General features: G+C 42.0%; 2 protein-coding genes across 2 annotated transcripts in view; both read left to right on the forward strand.

Moving 5' to 3' along the window:
* Nucleotides 1-21,215, forward strand: part of LOC128869547 (ADP-ribosylation factor-like protein 4C) — a 110,841-nt gene that overhangs the window by 85,290 nt on the left and 4,336 nt on the right. The gene's annotated exons all lie outside the window — the stretch shown is intronic.
* Nucleotides 12,619-21,215, forward strand: part of LOC128869545 (uncharacterized) — a 35,950-nt gene continuing 27,353 nt past the window's right edge. Inside the window, exon 1 of the mRNA XM_054112112.1 lies at nt 12,619-12,686. Coding sequence (XP_053968087.1) covers nt 12,666-12,686 — 21 coding nt within the window. The 5' untranslated portion in view covers nt 12,619-12,665. The remainder of the gene's footprint in view (nt 12,687-21,215) is intronic.

The raw sequence follows: 21,215 nt of genomic DNA on the forward strand, positions 1-21,215 counted from the left end.
CAACAAGTCGAAATCATCGAAAGCCATTGGCCCTGACGGACTTAACGCACTGATGCTGAAGCATCTGGGACCCCTGGGAGTAGGATACCTCACAAGGGTCTTCAATTTGTCTCTGGCCACTCTCATCATCCCTGACAAGTGGAAAGCAGGGAGAGTGGTCCCACTATTGAAACCTGGGAAACCCGCCAACCAAGGGGAGTCTTATCGGCCGATAACTCTCCTTTCCCCAGTAGTGAAGACACTTGAAGCCCTCCTACTCCCACTCTTCACGACCCACCTGGCCCCAGCCCCACATCAGCACGGATTCCGACGAGTGCACAGCACCACCACTGCACTCACCGCCATAAACGCCCAGATAAATCGCGGGCTTAACCAAAACCGCCCCTGCGAGAGGACTGTTCTAGTAGCGTTGGACCTAAAGAAGGCTTTCGATACAGTCAGCCATTCCACGCTACTAGATGATATTTATCAGTCGACACTCCCGCCAGGGCTGAAGAGGTGGTCCGCGAACTACCTGAGCGGTCGGCACTCGTCAGTGATTTTTCGAGATCAAATGTCAAAGCAGAGGAAGATTAAGCAAGGCGTACCGCAGGGTGGTGTCCTTTCACCCTTGCTTTTTAACTTCTACATCTCGAAGCTCCCCCAACCACCAGCGGGAGTTTCCCTGATCTCATACGCTGACGACTGCACGATAATGGCGTCGGGCAATGACATCGATGGCCTGTGTTCCAAAGTGAACAACTACCTCACCGACCTTTCTCGCTGTTTCACTGCGAGGAATCTCCAACTTTCCCCCACTAAGTCCACGGCGACCCTTTTCACCACCTGGACAAAGGAGGTCAAGCTGTCCCTTAAGGTAAAAGTCGACGACACACCAATTCCGACTGTGAATAACCCCAAAATTTTGGGTGTAACCTTTGACAGCTTGCTCTCCTTCTCTGCGCACACAACCGCAATTGCCACTAAAGTCCAAAATCGCAACAAGGTCCTCAAATCGCTGGCCGGCAGCACTTGGGGCAAGGACAAAGAACTGTTGCTTTCGACATTTAAGGCAATTGGCCGGCCGGTTCTAAACTATGCTGCGCCTGTCTGGTCGCCTGGTACTAGTGATTCGCAGTGGATAAAGCTTCAGACATGTCAGAATACCGCCATTCGGACAGCGACCGGGTGCCTCCTGATGTCACCCATACAACACCTGCACAACGAGGCACAAATGCTCCCAGTCGCGGAGCACAACAAATTGCTCAGCAAGCAGTTCCTGCTGGGGTGTTACCGCAGGTTTCACCCCTGCAGACACCTGCTTGAGCCTGAGCCGCCTCCCAGGCACGTCAGGAGACACCTCCTCGACTACGCTGACGAACTCCAGGACAAAACTGACCGAGACCTACTGGACCGGACAGTATTCAGACAGTCAATAAACGACATTCACCGGGAGTCCGTTACCACCTTCATGAACTCCCGTCCCGTGAATGCCGTAATCGGAGTCCAACCACCACCCATTGCAGATGAAGAGCTCCAGCTTCCCCGTGAGACTCGTGTAACATTGGCACAATTACGTTCTGGATATTGTAGCAGGTTAAACTCCTACTTATCCAGAATTGACCCCGACATACCAAACACATGTCCGGCATGTGAAGGTACCCCGCACGACACTAACCACCTCTTCACATGCCCCCTTAATCAGACTCATCTAACCCCCCTCTCCCTCTGGACCCAACCCGTCGAAACAGCATGTTTCCTGGGCCTACCCCTAGATGAGCTAGACGAAGACGACAGATGATATACCTACACTGACAGAGCTAACTATGCTGTTAAAACAACAACAACAACTTCATATCGTTCACCCTGTATATTAGCAATATATAATTTTTTTACAATTACGGTCTATTACGTTCTTTTACCAATGTAAGAAGAATCTGTTATTTTGATTTATTTTTATTTTTTTGTAATTACACTGTAAATCTTATAGTTAGATCAGGCGGTGTGAGTCACTTTAATCTTCGTTTGATATTTTCTGCCGGTACTATTTTACGCATTTGTTCGTTTAGGTGGACTGACAGTCGCTGTATATGCTTAGTGCTACATTTTGTGATTGTTTCTTGGATTGTGTCTACGTTTAAGTCACGATGTATGGCTTCATTGGAAATAAACCAACCAGTATTTTTATATTTCGTAATATTTTGGATTGTGTTCGCCGTATGAGCTGAAGATTTGTGTTTTTTGCCATTCCCCATATTTCTATTCCGTATGTCCAGATAGGTGTAATAATTGTTTTGTATATAGTCATCTTATTATAAAGTGATAGTTTTGATGCTTGTCCGATTAGCCAACTTAATTGCCGGTACTTATTCTTAATTTGATTTCTTTTGTTAATGATATGCTGTTTCCATGTTAGTTTTTCGCCAATAGTTATTCCAAGATATTTTGCTGCTGGGCAGATTTTTATTTTGCTGTTTTTTAAAGTAAGATTATATTTTGATGTCTTTTTGTTTGTATATATAACTTGTATAGTTTTGTCTTTATTAACTTCTATACCCCATTCGTCAAACCAGTTTACTGTATTGTTTATTAATTTCTGAAGTGTAAAATTCGCCAGTTTTTCGTCATTGTTTGATGACATTTATACAGTATCATCCACGAACGTTGCTATCATTGCATTATCTGTTGTCGGAGTTGGCACATCTGGGGTGTATATTAGATATAAAAGAGGACCTAATACACTGCCTTGCGGTACCCCAGCTGTCATTGGTAGAATATCGGAATATTCGGCTTCATATCTTATATAAAATTTTCAATCAGTTATGTAGCTCTTTAAAAGTTCAAAGTACAATAGTTTCGTGGAAAGATTCGTTTGAGCTTATGCAAAAGTCCTCTTTGCCAAACTTTATCAAAGGCTTTTGCAATGTGGAGGTATACAGCTACACAATATTTTTTGTCATTCATATCGTTAAGTATATTGTTAGCAACCCTGTGGATTTGTTGGACTGTTGAGTGTTGTCGTCGAAATCCGAATTGATGGCTTGGTATCACTTTTTTTGCTGTCAAAATTGGTTCTAGTCGGTCGAACAATATATTTTCAAACACTTTTGAAAGTATTGGCAATAAGCTGATGGGTCGATATGAGGCAGTTTTGGTGGCATCTTTACCTGGTTTGGGTATGGCGGTAGAATATGAGAAGTATGTAGTCTCTAACATGCAATTAAATATATTTCTTATGAATTGCAATGCTATTTCAGGTAACTCTTTTAAACTTTTTCCATTTAGTAGGTCATATCCTGCAGCTTTTTTATCGTTCAGCTCTTTCATTTGATTTTTAATTTCATTTATGGTAGTCTTTCTTGTTTTGGTTTACGGAATGCTTATTGTGTTATCAGCTTTAATGTTAAAGTTTTGATTATCCACTTCGCTTGTAAATGTGGCTAAGAAATGTTTGGCTAGTGTATCGGCCTTTTCTTTATGTGTTTTTGCTCATATGGCAGTTTTGTTTTTGATAGGTAGTTTATTGCTGGAAACAGTCACCGACGTACGTAGCCCCTTACCGCAGCCCCTAGAGAGCACAAAATTGAGCAAAACTCATCCCGTAGGGAACAACAACGTTCTATTAGTTACATATTTACACAATATATCGGTTTGTGTGCGTATGTGTTTAGTTGCATCGACACAATGTTGCAATTAAAATTTTTGCATACACACTTTTTCACACATCCGCGTTATCAGTTACGATTTTTCATTGTTTAATAAACAAAAGCCTAAAACCACCATATGCAAATAGTTAATTTATCTATAATTAACATTATTCAACATTGTTTTTAAGTTATTTTAATAAAAACTATAATTTTTCTAAGTTTATTTTGTAAATGATTTCCAAATGTACTGTTTGGCAACACTGTGTCGTGAGAGAGCAATCAGCTGACACGATTCTACAGAAATTTCCAAAATCCTACTATAAAATCTACGATACTACGATACGGAAGGGTGGTAATTTTTTATTTACATGGGGCTCTCATTAGTTTGATCGGAACAGCTGACAGGGGCCTGCGTTTATGTCGGTGAGAGCTAGCACCATTAACCTAAATGCACTAATGGTTGCCACCTCCTTAATATGTAGATATCTCAGACTAACGTGCGTAAGTGCATTACAAACATCCATAGGACATGATCTGATTGCACCGACCTTTATTGATATTTGTATTCTGGCTTGGTCTTTGTATGCTGTAGGAGGTTTCTGAACTTTGTATTCTGGAGGATTGTTCTACATTTAGAAGTTAACGCAAGTGAGGAAAGTCGCTGTCGTTCACTCCGGTGGATGAGTGTTTCGCAATAATCCGCGTGAAAGCGAGATGTTTCAACATCTTGCTCATTTACTCATTGACCACGCCCTGACGGAAGAAAACGACGACTCGACCAAAGATTCCTTCTATGAGCACCTGTAACGTTCCTATGAGCGATTATGCCTCTACTGTTTTGGATGTACGTACGATCTCACGACCCAACATCTACTCGGATCATTATCATGTTACAGCCAAAAAACGTACATTTAACTACACAAAGAATGTTTGACATCGAAACGCTGCAATCGCAACAGACAGCCAGAAGATCGCTACTCGACTTGGATCATTATCTTGTTGCAGCCAAAATACACACGCCTCCGTGCAGCAAAAAAACGTACATCTAGCTACACAACGAATGTCCAACCTCGGAAAGCTGCAATCGAAACAGACAGCCGGAAGTTTCGTCACTCGACTCTCACTCCTACTCTCAGAGAGTAGCTCAACAATGCGGTATGTACGAGCAATAGACCAACATTTCTCGTTCTTTATGTACCGCCACCGAAGAAGAAATCGGAATTCGGCGAGCCTGAAAAACGGTTTGTACGACGAGGAATGTCATGCTTCCGCAAAAAAAAGGATGCTTCTTATAGAGCCATGTGTTATCGCTACTGGAAGCTTAGAAAGGAAGAGAGACATATTATCAGAACGAAGAAATGAGTGGCTAAAATACGTGAGTGCGAGAAGCGTGAGATGTTGGCCAATAGGAACGCCCAAAATGCTACCGGAAAGTTCGGCAGCTTACAGAAGGTTTCAAGACCGGGGAATTTTCCTGTAAAATCAAAGACGCTGTGACATCCAGAGCGTACTTGAATTATGGCGGGAACACTTGACGAACTTATTGAATAGTTACAACTGCGCATGTCACAGAGAATGTGAAGTTCCTGATTCCCCAATCCTTGACGAGGGAACTGTCAGTCCGCTACCCGACCATGACGAAGTGAGAATAGCGATAACGCGGCTAAAGAGCAGTAAATCCGCGGAAGCCGATTGATTGCCTGCTGAGCTATTCAAACATGGCGGCGAGGAGCGGGTAAGGTGCATGCAAAATATGGTCGAACAATCGCTGGAGTCTATGCCAATCATTGCTGGAATCTGTGCCAATTATTGCGGGATTAATATTTTAAACGTCAAATATAGGGTTTTTCAGTAAGAGCGCTTCAACTTTTGAACTTTTTTGAGTAAAACACAAACGGTTTGACTTTTTTAACTATTTTTTTTTTTTATTATCGAGTTTGAACATATACATTTAAGTATGAAACTCGATTTCTTTTACATGACCACCGCGTGCACGTTTTACGAAGTCCAATCGTTGAACCCAATTTTCGACCACTCTTTTGCTTAAATCGGCCGAAATTCCAGTAATTTCGCGTTCAGTATTGGCTCTGAGCTCACAAATCGTCGCCGGCTTGTTACTGTAGACCAATGACTTCCCATAACCCCAAAACGGGACGGCTTGTTAAATGGACCGTAAAATGGCCCTAATGCTCTTAAAGTAGCAGCAACAGAACGATTATTTTCATAAAAAATTTGCACGATTTGTAATCGTTGCTCAAGTGTGTAGCGTTCCATGATGAAATATATACTAATGAAGTTTGCAAATGACAAGCGAAAAATAAAAAATATTGCGTAGTTCGCCCTCCCTATCGGAAAAAAGTTGAAGCGCACCTATTGAATAACCCTATATAAGGTTCCAGGGAGCGTATTGTGTGAAAGGTTGAACCATCAACCAATTGAATGGACCTTATCAGTGTGGCTTTTGACCACCCTTCCCCCGACAGTCGGTTCTACATTGCCGGAACGACCCGGATTTATATCCGGTCCAGAAGTGTCACTCCAGCAGCATTCCCCGTACATAAGGGGTTTTCCAATAAGAGGTGTTATTTTGATAATCAAAGAAAAATGCAATTTTGTAATACAAATGATCGGATGTTTATTTCATTATAAAGAGGAAGGTATGCCGTTAATAGTGTAAAATAACATCAGGCAAATGACCACCACTACCACGCTTACAGGATAATATCCTTTTCATGAAATTTTCCATAACCGAATTGCAAAGTGGTTGCCCTATATCCTCGATATCCTCACGAATTCCATCTTTGAGGTTTTGAATCGACCCTGGGCTGTTGGCGTAGACCTTCTCTTTCAGGTGGCCCCAAAGAATAAGGTCACAAGGTTCTAAATCACAAGATCTCGGTGGCCAATTGTGATCACCTCTTCGAGAGATAACACGGTCCGGTCCGGAAACTCTTCCCGTAAAAGATCAATGATTTAGTTGCTTGTGTGGCACGTAGTGCCATCTTGTTGAAAATAAACGTTGTCCAGATCAATAACATCCAATTACGGCCATAAAAAATCGTTAGTCATCTCTCGATAGCACAATCCATTCACCAATAACATCTGTTATTGCAAAACCCTTTATATGGGGAAGGTTTGTCAACCCTCCTTTTGTCGATTTCAAAGCTGCATTCGACAGCAAGAAAAAGAGGTGCAAAATGCGGCTATGCAAAATGACGCTGCTTAATACCAGTAACGCCGTAAGAATTGAGAAGGACTACTCCGAGCCGTTTCATACCAAACGAGGTTTCAGACAGGGTGATTCGCTGTTAGTTCTGCATTTTCCAAAGTGGATAAAGAAGCAAAGCGAATGGGTCTGGTGGTGAACGAGGACAAAACGAAGTACCTCCTCTTATCAAACAAACAGCATTAATACCGGTAACAATGTCAACCTTTAAATCCGACTTAGCATATCTTTTGGAATCAAGTATTATCTTGGACTAAGTAGGCAATCTAATAAAAAATTTCTCTCTCGACGAACAAAACATGAAACTCTACAAAGCTCTCATCATGCCCATCCTAACGTATAGCGGAGAAGCTCGGACCGTCATATTGTCAAATTGTCGTATTTAATGAGGCGTCACTTGGAGTGATCGGGAAAAAGATTTTTGGACCTTTGCACGTTAGAAATGACGAGTATCGCAAGCTGGAACAATGAGCTGTATGAGCCTTACGACGACATAGATATAGTACAGCCAATAAAGATCCAGCGGCTACTTTGGTTAGGTCTTGTCGTTCGAATGGATACAAACGCTCTGGCTGAACGTATTCGATGCGGTACCAGCTGGTGGTAGCAGAGAAAGAGGACTTGGGCGCTTTGTTAAACTCGGCCAAAATCGCGTAAGCAGTTATCGCGCCAATCAAGGAGAAAAAGAAGATCTTTGTATTTTGCCACGTAATTTGGCAGAAGCTTACAACTTTCCACCAAAATATGGATCGTATAACCGCCTTATACAACCATAAAGTATACTTAGGTTGAAGACCCCATCTTCTTGCAATCATACGTCTACTGGCATACATAGCTATTTCCGCTTTCCTTACCCGTTCTTGGCCAGTTTCCAGCTAAGTTTGGAGTCCAAGATTACCCCTAAGTACTTTGCACAGAGTATTAGTGAGAGTTTGTTCATTCATATTTGGTAGGGGAAAAATTGGTACCTTGCATCTGGTTGCGGAAAGTATAAGTTCTTTTTAATGCCGGTTTAAATTTACGTTACAGCCTGTGGCCGTTAAGCTCGTAGTGATATTGCTATCGAATGTCACTGTTGAGACGATGTAATCAGTCCTCCGCGAGGAAAACTGAATAAATAATAGTCTTGTATGTCGCAATAATAGTCTTGTATGACCATACGTTTTCCCCATCCAGCGACCCGCTTCATTTCACCTAAATTCACTCATGGGAACCATCTTCTTGTGGTGCAGATCAATTTGAATAAGATGTGGACATGATCTAATAACACCGAGCGTTATTATACAGGCTAATCTTTGTATTCTGCCAAGTAATTTAATATTGCTCTTCATAGAGCATTATACAAGCATAAAGTATACTTAGGTTGAAGACCCCATCTCCTTCCAAGCATACGTTTACAGACATAATACGCTATTTCCGCTTGCCTTAACCGTTATTCAATGGCCAGTTTCCAGCTGAGTACTTTAGATGAAATTGGCAGAGTTTGTCCATTAATTAGTGGTAGGGTAAAATTGGATACCTTGTATTTAGTGGAAAAAAGCATGAGTTCTGTTCTCAGTAGGTTCAAACTTCAACCACTGCCTGCGTCCTTTGAATGATCTCACTGATTGTATTACGACGCAGTCCTGAAGCCATTAGCACCAAATCATCAGCATACGCCACCACTTTTACCCCACCTCTATTAAGTTTTTGCTAATTACTCATAACCAAAGAAGTGGAGATAAGACTCTTCCCTGTGGAGTTCCCCTATTGACCCTCGTGGTTATGTTGATATTACACATATTAGCTTTGATGATCTTTGTACCTAACACAAATTACCCTCTTAGTTCTGTTCATATTATCCATATTAGCTTTAATGATCTTGATCCCTAACACTATCAATGCCCGTTGGATGCCATCAGTACTAACATTATTAGAGGCGCCTTCTATATCCAAGAATGCCGCCATGGTATATTGTTCGTGCTCTAGAGAACCCTCTATTGTTCGAATTACCTCGTGAAGTGTTGTCTCTGTAGATTTGCAGTTGATATACCAGAACTTTCCAAAGAGCTTATAAGGTGTATATTCAAAAGTCTTTCAAAAGTTGTTAACAGAAAAGACAAAAGACTTGTATAAAGATGACCTTAACTAGTTTCCAACTATCTGGAATATGGCCTACGTTAAACACGTTTTGAAATTTTTCACTAGTCATGGTAGGATACAGTATAGGATTTCCTGTAAAATCTTTGGAATGATCCCATCAAGGCCCGGAGATTTAAAAGGTGAAAAAGATTTGATTACCCGTGGAATTTTCTCTAATACTTCCACTCCCACTTTCGTGAGCGCTGCATTCTTGACTCAAGATGCCATTGAATGATCTTTGGTAAGTATACGGCTAAGCCTCTTTCGTGACGGCCCTAAATGCCTTCTTGTACTGTCTCCGACTTTCTCGGCACAGTTCTCAATTTCCTGTCGACTAGCTGAGGTTAAAGGTTCATCCATAGGGTTTTCCAATAACAGGTGAATGGAATGGCCGGATTTGAATGGTATTGATCTGGACAACGTTTATTTTCAACAAGAGGACTCTACGGGACACACAAGCATCGAAATCATTGATCTTTTACGGGAAGAGTTTCCGGACCGGACCGTGTTATCTCTCGAAGAGGTGATCACAATTGGCCACCGAGATCTTGTGATTTAGAACCTTGTGACTTTTTTGTTTGGGACCACGTGAAAAAGAAGGTCTACGCCAACAACCCAGGATTCAAGACCTCGAAGACGGAATTGGTGAGACTATCGAGGACATACGGCAACCACTTTGCAATTCGGTTATGGAAAATTTCATGAAAAGGATATTGTCCTGTAAGCGTGGTCGTGGTGGTCATTTGCCTGATGTTATTTTCCACTATTAACGGCATACCTTCCTCTTTATAATGAAATGAAACATCCGATCATTAGCATTTAGCAATATAATTTTTCTTTGAATATCAAAATTACACCTCTTATTTGAAAATCCTTTAGATTCTTCTCTTAGTTTTAAGAGCTCACTGCTCCTTGTTTTTTGTTATATTTTTAGGACAGGACGTTTTGTAGGTTGTACTATATATATATATATATATATATATATATATATATAATTGGCGCGTACACCCTTTTTGGGTGTTTGGCCGAGCTCCTCCTCCTATTTGTGGTGTGCGTCTTGATGTTGTTCCACCAATGGAGGGGCCTACAGTTTCAAGCCGACTCCGAACGGTAGATATTTTTATGAGGAGCTTTTTCATGGCAGAAATACACTCGGAGGTTTGCCATTGCCTGCCGAGGGGCGACCGCTATTAGAAAAATGTTTTTCTTAATTTTGGTGTTCACCGAGATCCGAACCGACGTTCTCTCTATGAATTGCGAATGGTAGTCACGCACCAACCCATTCGGCTACGGCGGCCGTCGGTGATACTATATACTAATGCTATAACCTAAGGTGAGAGTGATTTGATAGACCGGAATCCCTACTATTCTGTTTTTTTCTACCTTTTTGAACCTCTTCCAGTTGGTTCTTAATGGATTTCGATACTGTAAGGGTGGTTTTATTGGAGATCGTCGAATTGTCTACCCTTACTGAACTGTTTTCAGACAGTAAAGCAACATCAATCACTTCCTTCTATTCTCTGAAGTATTCCGTACTAGGAAACGTGAAAGTGGGAGTATTACCTCTGTTACATAGCAACAAGGTAGTGTTAATAATGAAATCATAAAAACACTCACCTCGGTTATTTGTTTCAGAGCTTCCCCATAAAGCATGCCTCGCGTTGGCGTCTCATCCGATTAGCAGGATTTTGCTTTTGTGTCTTTCAAACACAAGCCTATGAGCCTCCTCGGACAGTGCTGGACGATTATGTGCCATTTAGATTGAGGCAAGTATAATGCTGACACCGTAAGCGACTTGTACCTCAACAGCCGTCACATCCTGTGAACTATATGATGGGATTAAAAGTGGGTTATGGTTTTTTCCAGTGAACACCTTCACCTCTGCGCTCCGCACCCAGCGCTCCAGAACTAGCTTCTAGCTGCATACCAGTCAGCAGTTCGTTGGCATCGTCGACCTTATCCGTTTCTTCTTCCGGGTTCGAAGGACGGATTGTCTTTAGCTGGGTCCTCCGTGTGCTGACGCGAAGTTTGCTTTTGATTTTCTTTAGCGGTTCAAGGGCCTCTTCTGTGATTTGAAGCGACATGCTGTGCTTCTGCTTAGCCTCCGCTTTAATGATCGACCAGTCGGTGGTGGTCAGTTATGAGCCTGGAGGTATGGAATGAGCTGATTAGCTTCAAACTCCATGTTTGGTATCCAGATGTGGACCCTCGGCCTTCGTGGGATCTCGATAACTGGAATGAGCTTGACTTTTAAGCCCTCCTAGCTTTTCTACATCTTGGAAATTAAGTTTATCAGGAAATGCAATAAGAATTGGTCATCGCATTTGATAACTCTGTAACCGCGGACCACCTCCACCGAGTCGGGACCAGCCATTTGAAAATGGTCCCGTGCCACCTCACTAAATATCTTGGTAGGTTGGGAGGCAATTGCACCCTGATTCGAGATCTTGTGCTCCTTCGCTACCTTCCCACTTTCGTCGAGCGAGTGGTTTGTTTTTGGCATCTGACTTGTTGGCGGCATAGAATGCCAAGCATTCGTCAACCACCTTTCGACACCATGCCTTCTCGGTCTCATCTGTGGGATGAACTTTACCTTCTGTCTCGTTTTTTCGAATTCTGCCAAGGATATGGAGATGCCTCTGATAGAGCTTATACCTCGAAGGACCTTATACCTCCGCTTGGGTTTTAGCGGATGTTGTTGGTTAATTTATAGTTGTTGGCATGGTGATGACCACAGCTTTACCCTCAACTGGAGGCCAAGAGCTCATCCCCTGATGGTGGGATCGTACGTCTTATCCATTTGTTCGTCTGTTTGCTTAGTGCGCCTATTCCTGTAGGTTATATAGGGAAAAAGTTTTTTTAGTAAGCATTTGAAAAACTTCGGATGAATGCCATCCAAACCAACAGTATTAGATTTTATAGAAAATATTGATTGGACAACATCACACACACATATAACACAATTAAAGCTAAAGCTTGTCAGAAATTTGGCCGAAATGCAGCTATAGGGGTTATAATTAATTTTATCCCAAGTATCCGAGAAATAAAACAGCTTTATTTATATCGTTTATTTACATCGTTTACGTTTACATCGTCAAGGCCTTGTGTCTTTTCTTTATCCATGCCTATATCGCAAATACGCTGCTATGACTGCTTGGGCCCAATTGCTCACTGGTCGTAAAATATATTTTTTTGGGGTTTTATTGCTTTGTTTTAAATTCGTTGTAGAGAACTTTTGTTCTATAACGTTTCCAGTTTCTATACGCTCGATTTCGTTTTGAAATTAATGTTTTGATGTGGCTATTAGCTATTACAAGCGGCACAAGTTGATTAAAAATGTTACTAATATTAGTTTGAATAAAGTCAATCTAACCGTTTACTAAAGCCATTATGTATATAGAAGCCCAGTTTACAGAATCGTCACACTTCTCAAGCTCATCATATTGAATATGCTTAAAGTCGCGGTATGGGTAATACTCTGTTTTGCTTGTCGATTCGAAATCGAAAGTCAGATAAATGAGATTGTGGTTAGAAAAGCTTGAACAATCCAGTTGATCATATAGAAGTACTTTGTTCTTATTGTTTACGAGAAATATATGAAGTAACGAGTTGACTGAAAATAGCCCCAAACTCCTCATAGCCAATACGAAAGTGTGTGTCGTCGCGGATCGGAATTAAAATTGCCGCCTAGTATGATATTATTAAAAGACAAGGTAAGCTATTCCTAGTAATCAACAAAGTCGACATAATTAACGTACTCATTTGGTATACATATAAACGCAGCCGAACAATATTTTGTTTGTTGTTATATATTAAAATAGATATTCGATAGAGTTACTGCTCACAGATTTACAATGGAGTGTGCATAAGATACCACATTTTACAAACATAGCAACCACATACCACATTTTACAAACATACCACATTTTAAAAACATTACAACAAACAAAAGCTTGGGTTGAAAATATGTCACATTAGTTTTCTTACCGAAAAAATTTGACGAATTCAGATACCTTTTTGAATAATCAAGCCTTGATGCTATTTGCGATTTAAGACAAGGTGTTCTGCTTGTCACAATAACGAGTCAGTTTTGTCAGTAGGTATACATTATTAAGGCCTGATAAGGCGGTGGGGGGGACCCTAATTAAAACTAATGTGACATATTTTCAGCCCAAGTTTTGGTTTACAGTAAAAGTACTACCTTTGGAACCGCAAAAAGGATTGAATTGAATTTGAAAAGGTCGAGCCAAGGAGCACCAGGAGATTTGGTGGCTCCTAAAACACTCAGGCTAAAAAGCCCATTGTATTTAAAGCTCTGGAAAGGGGGTAGATAGTCAAGGAGGGAGGGAGAAAAGTATCAGAGAAAGAAACAGGAAAGAATAGAGACAGAGAGAGAGATAGTTAGTCCTGTAAGAATTTTCCAGATTCTTTGGCAAATCTGTAAATATCCTCCAGTTTTAGAGAACGAATATTACTCATTCTCATGACATCGGAACCCAATACTCGTAGTCGCGCTCTAGCAAAGGCAGGACACTCACAGAGAAAGTGCTCAGTGCTATCCGCCTCCTCCAAGCATGACAGGCATATCGGGTCCTCGATGATTCCAATGGTGGTCATATGCTGACCCCATGGGTTGTGTCCTGTAATGATGCCGACCATCAACCGAATGTCTTTCCTTCTAAGTTTTAGTAGAAAGTTTGACAGTTTTCTGTTCGGACTTGTCACAAAACACTTTGCAGTTCTGCAGCGTTCTAGACCGGACCATCGCTCTTTATGTAGATTGGCTACATAATCGTTGATCCAATTCTTGATTCCTGCGGGACTTATTCCGATTATTGGCTCTGGCCCCTGTGGGGCACCGCTGATCCACGGTTGGCCAATTCGTCGGCAATTTCATTTCCTTGAACACCAGAATGTCCCGGAACCCATATAAGTACAAGCCTGTTTTGTCTTGCGACAGAATTAAGCTTCTTACATTCTTGAACAATCTTTGAGGTTTGCTTCGCGTTCTCCAGGGCCTTCAATGCAGCCTGACTGTCACTGAAGACTCCAATCTGTTTCCCGCTCCATCTCCTCTCGATTATCCATTCGGTTACTTTTAGGATGGCAACAACTTCTGTTTGGAAAACAGTTGCCATTCCCCCCATAGCATAGTGATACTTATTACTATCGTTTAAGTACCATCCGGCTCCAGACCCTATTTCAGTCTTGGACCCATCGGTAAAGAAAATATCCGTCAAACCGCCCTGCATGCATTCTGGATTGCTCCATTGCTCGCGCAATGGAAATCTGACATCAAATTTCCTTCCGAATGAAACTGTGGGTATCAGGTCATCTTTGGGTGCCAAAAACAGTGGATACTGCTCCGACAGCAACTTAAAGATTTCTCTGTGTCCCGAAGTTCCATCTTCGTTTATGGAGTCTACACATTGCTTTTATTGCTTCCTGTTGTATCTTAAGATCCAGGGGGAGCAAATCAAGCATAGCATTTAGGGCATCACCAGAGGTTGTACTCATGGCACCCGTGATGCATAAACATACACTTCTTTGCAGCCTGTATAGTTCCCGGATTGTGGACTTAACCATGCTCCGTCGCCACCAGACCACAGAAGCGTAAGTGATGATTGGTCTGATAAGTGCCGTGTATATCCATAGGACCACAGCAGGTTTCAGACCCCAAGTTTTGCCAAAGGCTCTACGGCATTGCTGAAAAATCCTCAATGCACGATTCACCTTCAGTGAAACGTGTGTCTCCCAAGTCAGCTTCTTATCCAAGATTACTCCTAGATATTTTACTTCGTTGGAAAGACCAAGTGTCACACCTTTCAGTGTTGGAAGACTGAGTCCATCCAATTTCCGTTTTCTCGTAAACAAGACTATGGTTGTTTTGTTCGGATTAACGGAAAGACCTTGTCTCATGCACCAATCATCGATTTTGTCAAGAATCCTCTGCACTTTCGTGCAAAGCCTTCTTAAGAATTTATTCGATGTTAGCGCACAGACGTCGTCCGCATATGCTTGGACGTTAAAGCCGATTTCCTGCATCTCCACTAATAGAGAGTCTACGACGAAGCACCACAGCAGCGGAGAAAGAACACCCCCTTGGGGACATCCTTGCTTGGCCCTGACTGTGATTTGCTCGTCATCGCTCCCACCAGCGGTTAACAGCCTCTCAGAGAGCATGGGGTATATCCATTTTATAATGGCTTAATTAACTCCGTGTCGTTCGGCAGAAGAACATATCGAGCCGAAAGTGGCATTATCAATATCACTCGAATATGTGCCTCCACCACTCGTTCTAGACTTTTCAACACGAACGATGTCAAACTGATTGGTCTAAAACTTTTTGCTAGGGAATAGTCATCTTTTCCTCGTTTCGGAATAAATACTACTCTTACGCGTCGCCATTGGGATAGTATATAACCAAATGCAAGACAGGCTGTGAAGATCCTTTTCAGGGCCTCAATCAGCCTGTCTCCTCGTTTTTTAAGCATTGCTGGATATATTCCGTCAGGTCCAGGGGACTTAAAGTTCTCAAAGGAAGACAAGGAAAACCTTATCGATTCCTTTGTCACTATCCGACTAGCAATATACCAGCTGTACCTAGAGGTTCCACCGTTGCTACCGTTATTGTTCATGCCACTCTCAACTTCAGAGAGAGTTCTACTACCTGGAAAATGGGTTTCGAGTAGAGCATTAAACGTTTCCGATTTGGAAATGGTGTATGAACCATCAGGTTTTCGAATGGAATCCAGCCTTACTGAGCGGTCTAAATGAAGGACCTTACAAAGTCTCGCTGTTTCCCTCATTTCTTCGACGTTACTGCAGAAATTTCTATAGGATTCAAGTTTGGCTTTCCGTACTTTTTTTCTTATATTCTCTCTGTGTAAGTCGATGATTGGCCCAGTCTTCTTCTGTTTTGGTCTTCAAGGCCTTATTAAGAAGTTTCCTGGACCGTACACGAAGCTTCGACAGTTCAGGGTTCCACCAAGGAACCGCTTTCCCCTGTCTGCTTTGCCTGAGTGGGCACAGTTCCTCAAAGCAATTGATTAAAGTACCTTCTAATTTCTTAGTAGCATCTTCAATCATTTATGCTGATTTGAGTTTTTTCAGGTTTGGTAATCGCTCTGTTACAAGCTCATCATACCTGTCCCAGTCCACATTTCGAGGATTCCTACCGGAAGGTATTGATACTGTGTCAATTCCCAGTCGGAATTCGATAAGACGATGATCAGAAAGAGAGTCCTCTTCCAAAACTCGCCATCGGTTGATTTAATTTCCAACTGACCTATTGGTAAGTGTTAAATCAATCACCTCTTGTCTCCTTCTGGTCACAAAAGTTGGTTTGTTACCAGTGTTTTGAATGACCAAATCAGATGACAGGATTTAGTAACGTGAGACCTTTGGGGTTGCATTTGCTGCTTCCCCACACAATGTTCTGTGAATTTGCATCACAGCCCACTATTAGCCCCAGATTATTGGATTCTGCGTACTTGACCACTTCTCTTAGCTCCCTCGAAGGAGGTGGCTGTAAAGAGTCGTAAGGTAGGTAGGCCGAAACTATGATAGCTTCGACACTGTTCCCACTTTTCAAGTACTTTATTCTGGCAGCAACGATATCTCGGGGGCATAGCTCTTTTAACATCGTGTGTTCGATCAACCTCGGCATGATAATACATGCTCGCGGTCTCACATTCCCTTCACAATGAAGTATTTGTCCCCACGACATAGCACTTAGACCACAGATACGCTTGTGACATACCCATGATTCTTGTATAAGTATTATGTGTGGGTTTGTTTGCAGTTTTGCATGCCTACGGTACAAGAGAGCCGTAGACGCTTTGCTATGCTGCAGATTTATCTGTGTAAATATTACTTCAGTCATGAGACTGAGTATATTTACGCTTTGTCCTCCACCTTATCCTGGACGCGGAACTGGATCCGCCCCAGATGTAGGTGAGGACGGCACCCGTACTTCGACTTAAGAACCTTGAGGGACCCAAGATCGATACCCAGTACCAGGTGGGAACCCGCCTCCGAAGTGGTAGCGGATTTCTGCCTGGTGCACGAGTATACTCTCTAGAGAGTCGTGTCAAGATCCTTATTCTGAACACGGATGCAGACACTCGCTCGTACCAGCCTTTCTTTGCTACTCTCAACAAGAATAAACTTGCTGTTTTCGCAGGCTGGAATCTTTGCTATCGCTTTTTCTAGCCATTCTCGGGAAAAAGCATTGGAACAGTGCACCTTTACGATGCCGTCCACCACGCTTTTCCCCTCGAAAGTCGGCGCGTCTTTCGACTCACCGATAGCTTTCCAAAGATAGCTGTCAAGATAGTCTTGTTGCCCTTTGGACAGTAGACCATCTTGTTTGTCGGTATGTATCTCCACCGTCATGGCCTTTGCTGCCATTCTCGCGAATGATTCGCCAGACGTTGACGGAAGAGTGTCATTCGACATTTGAGGTCCCTTAGCCTCTGCCTTGTCACGCAAAGGTTTGTCTGCCTTGGATTGGGTTGAGGATGCAGGCATTTCCGAATTCCGTCTCTCGACTTTCCTCTTCTTTGCCTTTCTCCTCTTCCCGGTCGTTGGCACAGACCCCGTTTCGTTTTCGGAAGAGCGCAGCGCTACAGAGGAATCCTCTGTTCTGCCAGCTTTCCCGTTTCCGTTACAGGTGTCGAAGTTGAAGGAGCTTGAGTCCTTGCCTTAGCTAGTGCTTCGGCTTGCCTCGCCTTCTGTCTTCTTCGTTTGATCTGCCTTGCGGTTAGACCAACACCTGCGTTCGACTCTCCAATAACTTCGGTCTTTTTATCGGTACTTGCCTGATTCACACCAGGTTTGACCGTTGTCAAAGACTTACTCGGTACCAGAGATCCGTCTGAGTCTACTGAGAGATTGTCCGCCATCTCCACAACTTGTTCAGTTGCTTCAGATCGTTTCGACGGCGGTATATCGCTCACACTCACTCGGCTCTCCATTGGCATAGCCAATGTGCCATGTTTCACCACTAGTAGTGCGCTTCCTCCGGAACCCTGGGTGTCAGTTCCGGTCATAGGGGAATGTGGGGTTCGGGCCTGCACATCCGATGCCCGAGCCGTCGATTGCTCGACGGGAGGATTTCCCGAAAGTGGGTTACCTCGTGCAGAGAGATCCTTTGTTAACCTCCACATTGCGATGAAATGCATTTTATACCTCCTGCCAGGTTTTCGGTACGGTACTCTCCACATAGTACTTGGGTGGCCACCAATTCCGCCGTTCCGCGGTTGAGTGGATACCCAATTCCTATATGGAGCTGCCCTCTTAGTTCGTGGTAAGTTAATCTCCATAGAATGGAGGGTTAACTCGCCACTTAAGCCTCATCCCCGCGGCAAGGAGACCGACATGACAAGGGCAAAAAGATTAAAACTCATAAAATAATAGAAACAAACAGCAAGAAGATTGCACGATCATAGCATTCTGAGAATATACAGAAAAAGGGAACTGTAAATAGTTAACATACTGTCAGTGAAGATAGAAAATATAGAAAAGAGAATTAAGATAAAAAGAGAGAAAGTTTCGAAGCTATATTTGTTAATCAATTTTTGTTTTTAACTGCCGTAATATTTTATGCTGAGGACTTTCATTTGCTTACTGTTGCAATTTGCTTTATTCTATCTACACTTGTCACCTTTACTGCCTCGCCTTGTTTTTGCACACGAACAAAAATATTCCCACGCACGGAGAACACAGAAGTGAGCCGTTTTTATCTTTTAATCTCAGTGCTAAACTGCAAGACTTCACGATTTTGCTTTATTAGGCTTTTCTGTATGCGGGCGTCTTTTTTTTTTATATCCCCTTTATTTATTACAGTCTGTTATACAGGGTGAACGACATGAAGTGTTACCTATTCAAAGCACCATAACTTTTTTGTGTGAAATTAGTTTTTATTGATTCAAAAGACAAAATTGTTCAAAAATGATTACAGTTTTAACATACACATATTCACTTTAGCTCGATATGACCACCTTTTGCCTTGACTATTGCCTTCAAACACTCAAAAAATGAGCTGCATCCTGCACGAATGTGATCATGAGATATTTTGGCCCATTCTCGTATAATCGCTTTTTTCAGCGCATCCATACTGGCATATTTTTTAGTCCTCACCGTGCTCTCCAAAATGGAACAGATGGAATAGTCCATCGGATTTGCGTCTGGCGAATTCGAAAGTCATTGTGTGGACGAAATGAAGTGTGGAACATGATTTTTTAACCATTCTTGGTTCCCACGAGCTTTATGAGACGGTGCCGAGTCCTGTTGGAACGTCCATGGTCTACGACCGAAATGTTTGCGTGTCCACGGGGGCCCAAACCATTACTTTCGATGGGAAATTGGTTCGAGTGGCCATACGTAGGCTCAAATTCTCGTATGAGCATTCGGTCAAGTAAACACGATCGTTTTGAGTGTTTATGAACTGCTCAATTGGGACATTTTTTTCATCAGAAAACACAATGTTGGGAAATTCGCCACGTTCGTGCAAGCGCAACAACTTCTTTGCTCTTTCGCACCGAACTTTTTTTTCCTGTGGTGAAAGATAGTGTGCTTTTTGGAACTTGTAAGCCTTGACCTTGAGCTCATTTTTCAATATGCGTCGAATGCTGTCTTGCGATATTTTCAGTTCTTTGGCCATTTTTCTTCCACTTCGACGAGGATTTCGTTCAAGTCGAGCCTTCACTTTCCGAACCATTTCTGGCTTTGTTGCGGCTTTTTTTGGTCCACCTCCACCAATATCATTGTAACGTTTTATAGTGCGATACACAAACATTTTATTCACTTTGAGGTGACTGAGCTCACGAATAATGGCTGGTTGTGATTTTCCAGCCAAATATAACGCATTTACACTATTACGTTTGAATTCCATTACAGAAAAAAAAATTCAACAAAACTTAGAAGCAAATGCTTTTGATGGCTTATAAACAAGAAGTTGGTAATACTTCATATCGTTCACCCTGTATATTAGCAATATATAATTTTTTTACAATTACGGTCTATTATGTTCTTTTACCAATGTAAGAAGAATCTGTTATTTTTATTTATTTTTATTTTTTTGTAATCACACTGTAAATCTTATAGTTAGATCAGGTGGTGTGAGTCACTTTAATCTTCGTTTGATATTTTCTGCCGGTACTATTTTACGCACTTGTTCGTTTAGGTGGACTGACAGTCGCTGTATATGCTTAGTGCTACATTTTGTGATTGTTTCTTGGATTGTGTCTACGTTTAAGTCACGATGTATGGCTTCATTGGAATTAAACTAACAATTATTTGTTATATTTCGTAATAGTTTGGATTGTGTTCGCTGTATGAGCTGAAGATTTCTGTTCTTAGCCATTCCCCATATTTCTATTCCGTATGTCCAGATAGGAGTAATAATTGTTTTGTATATAGTCATCTTATTATAAAGTGAAAGTTTTGATACTCGTCCGATTAGCCAACTTAATTGCCGGTACTTATTCTTAATTTGATTTCTTTTGTTAATGATATGCTGTTTCCATGTTAGTTTTTCGTCAATAGTTATTCCAAGATATTTTGCTGCTGGGCAGATTTTTATTTTGCTGTTTTTTAAAGTAAGATTATATTTTGATGTCTTTTTGTTTGTATATATAACTTGTATAGTTTTTCGTGGCCGCCGTAGCCGAATGAGTTGGTGCGTGATTACCATTCGGAATTCACAGAGAGGTCGTTGGTTCGAATCTCGGTGAAAGCAAAATTAATAAAAACATGTTTCTAATAGCGGTCGCCCCTCGGCAGGCAATGGCAAACCTCCGAGTGTATTTCTGCCATGAAAAAGCTCCTCATAAAAATATCTACCGTTCGGAGTCGGCTTGAAACTGTAGGTCCCTCCATTTGTGGAACAACATCAAGACGCACACCACAAATAGGAGGAGGAGCTCGGCCAAACACCTAACAGAAGTGTACGCGCCAATTCGCCAGTTTTTCGTCATTGTTTGATGACATAAATACAGTATCATCCACGAACGTTGCTATCATTGCATTATCTGTTGTCGGAGTTGGCACATCTGCGGTGTATATTAGATATAAAAGAGGACCTAATACACTGCCTTGCGGTACGCCAGCTGTCATTGGTAGAATATCGGAATATTCGGCTTCATATCTTATATAAAATTTTCAATCAATTACGTAGCTCTTTAAAAGTTGAAAGTAGTTTCGTGGAAAGATTCGTTTGAGCTTATGCAAAAGTCCTC

This window comes from Anastrepha ludens, chromosome X (genome assembly GCF_028408465.1).
Source record: "Anastrepha ludens isolate Willacy chromosome X, idAnaLude1.1, whole genome shotgun sequence".
Taxonomy (NCBI): domain Eukaryota; kingdom Metazoa; phylum Arthropoda; class Insecta; order Diptera; family Tephritidae; genus Anastrepha; species Anastrepha ludens.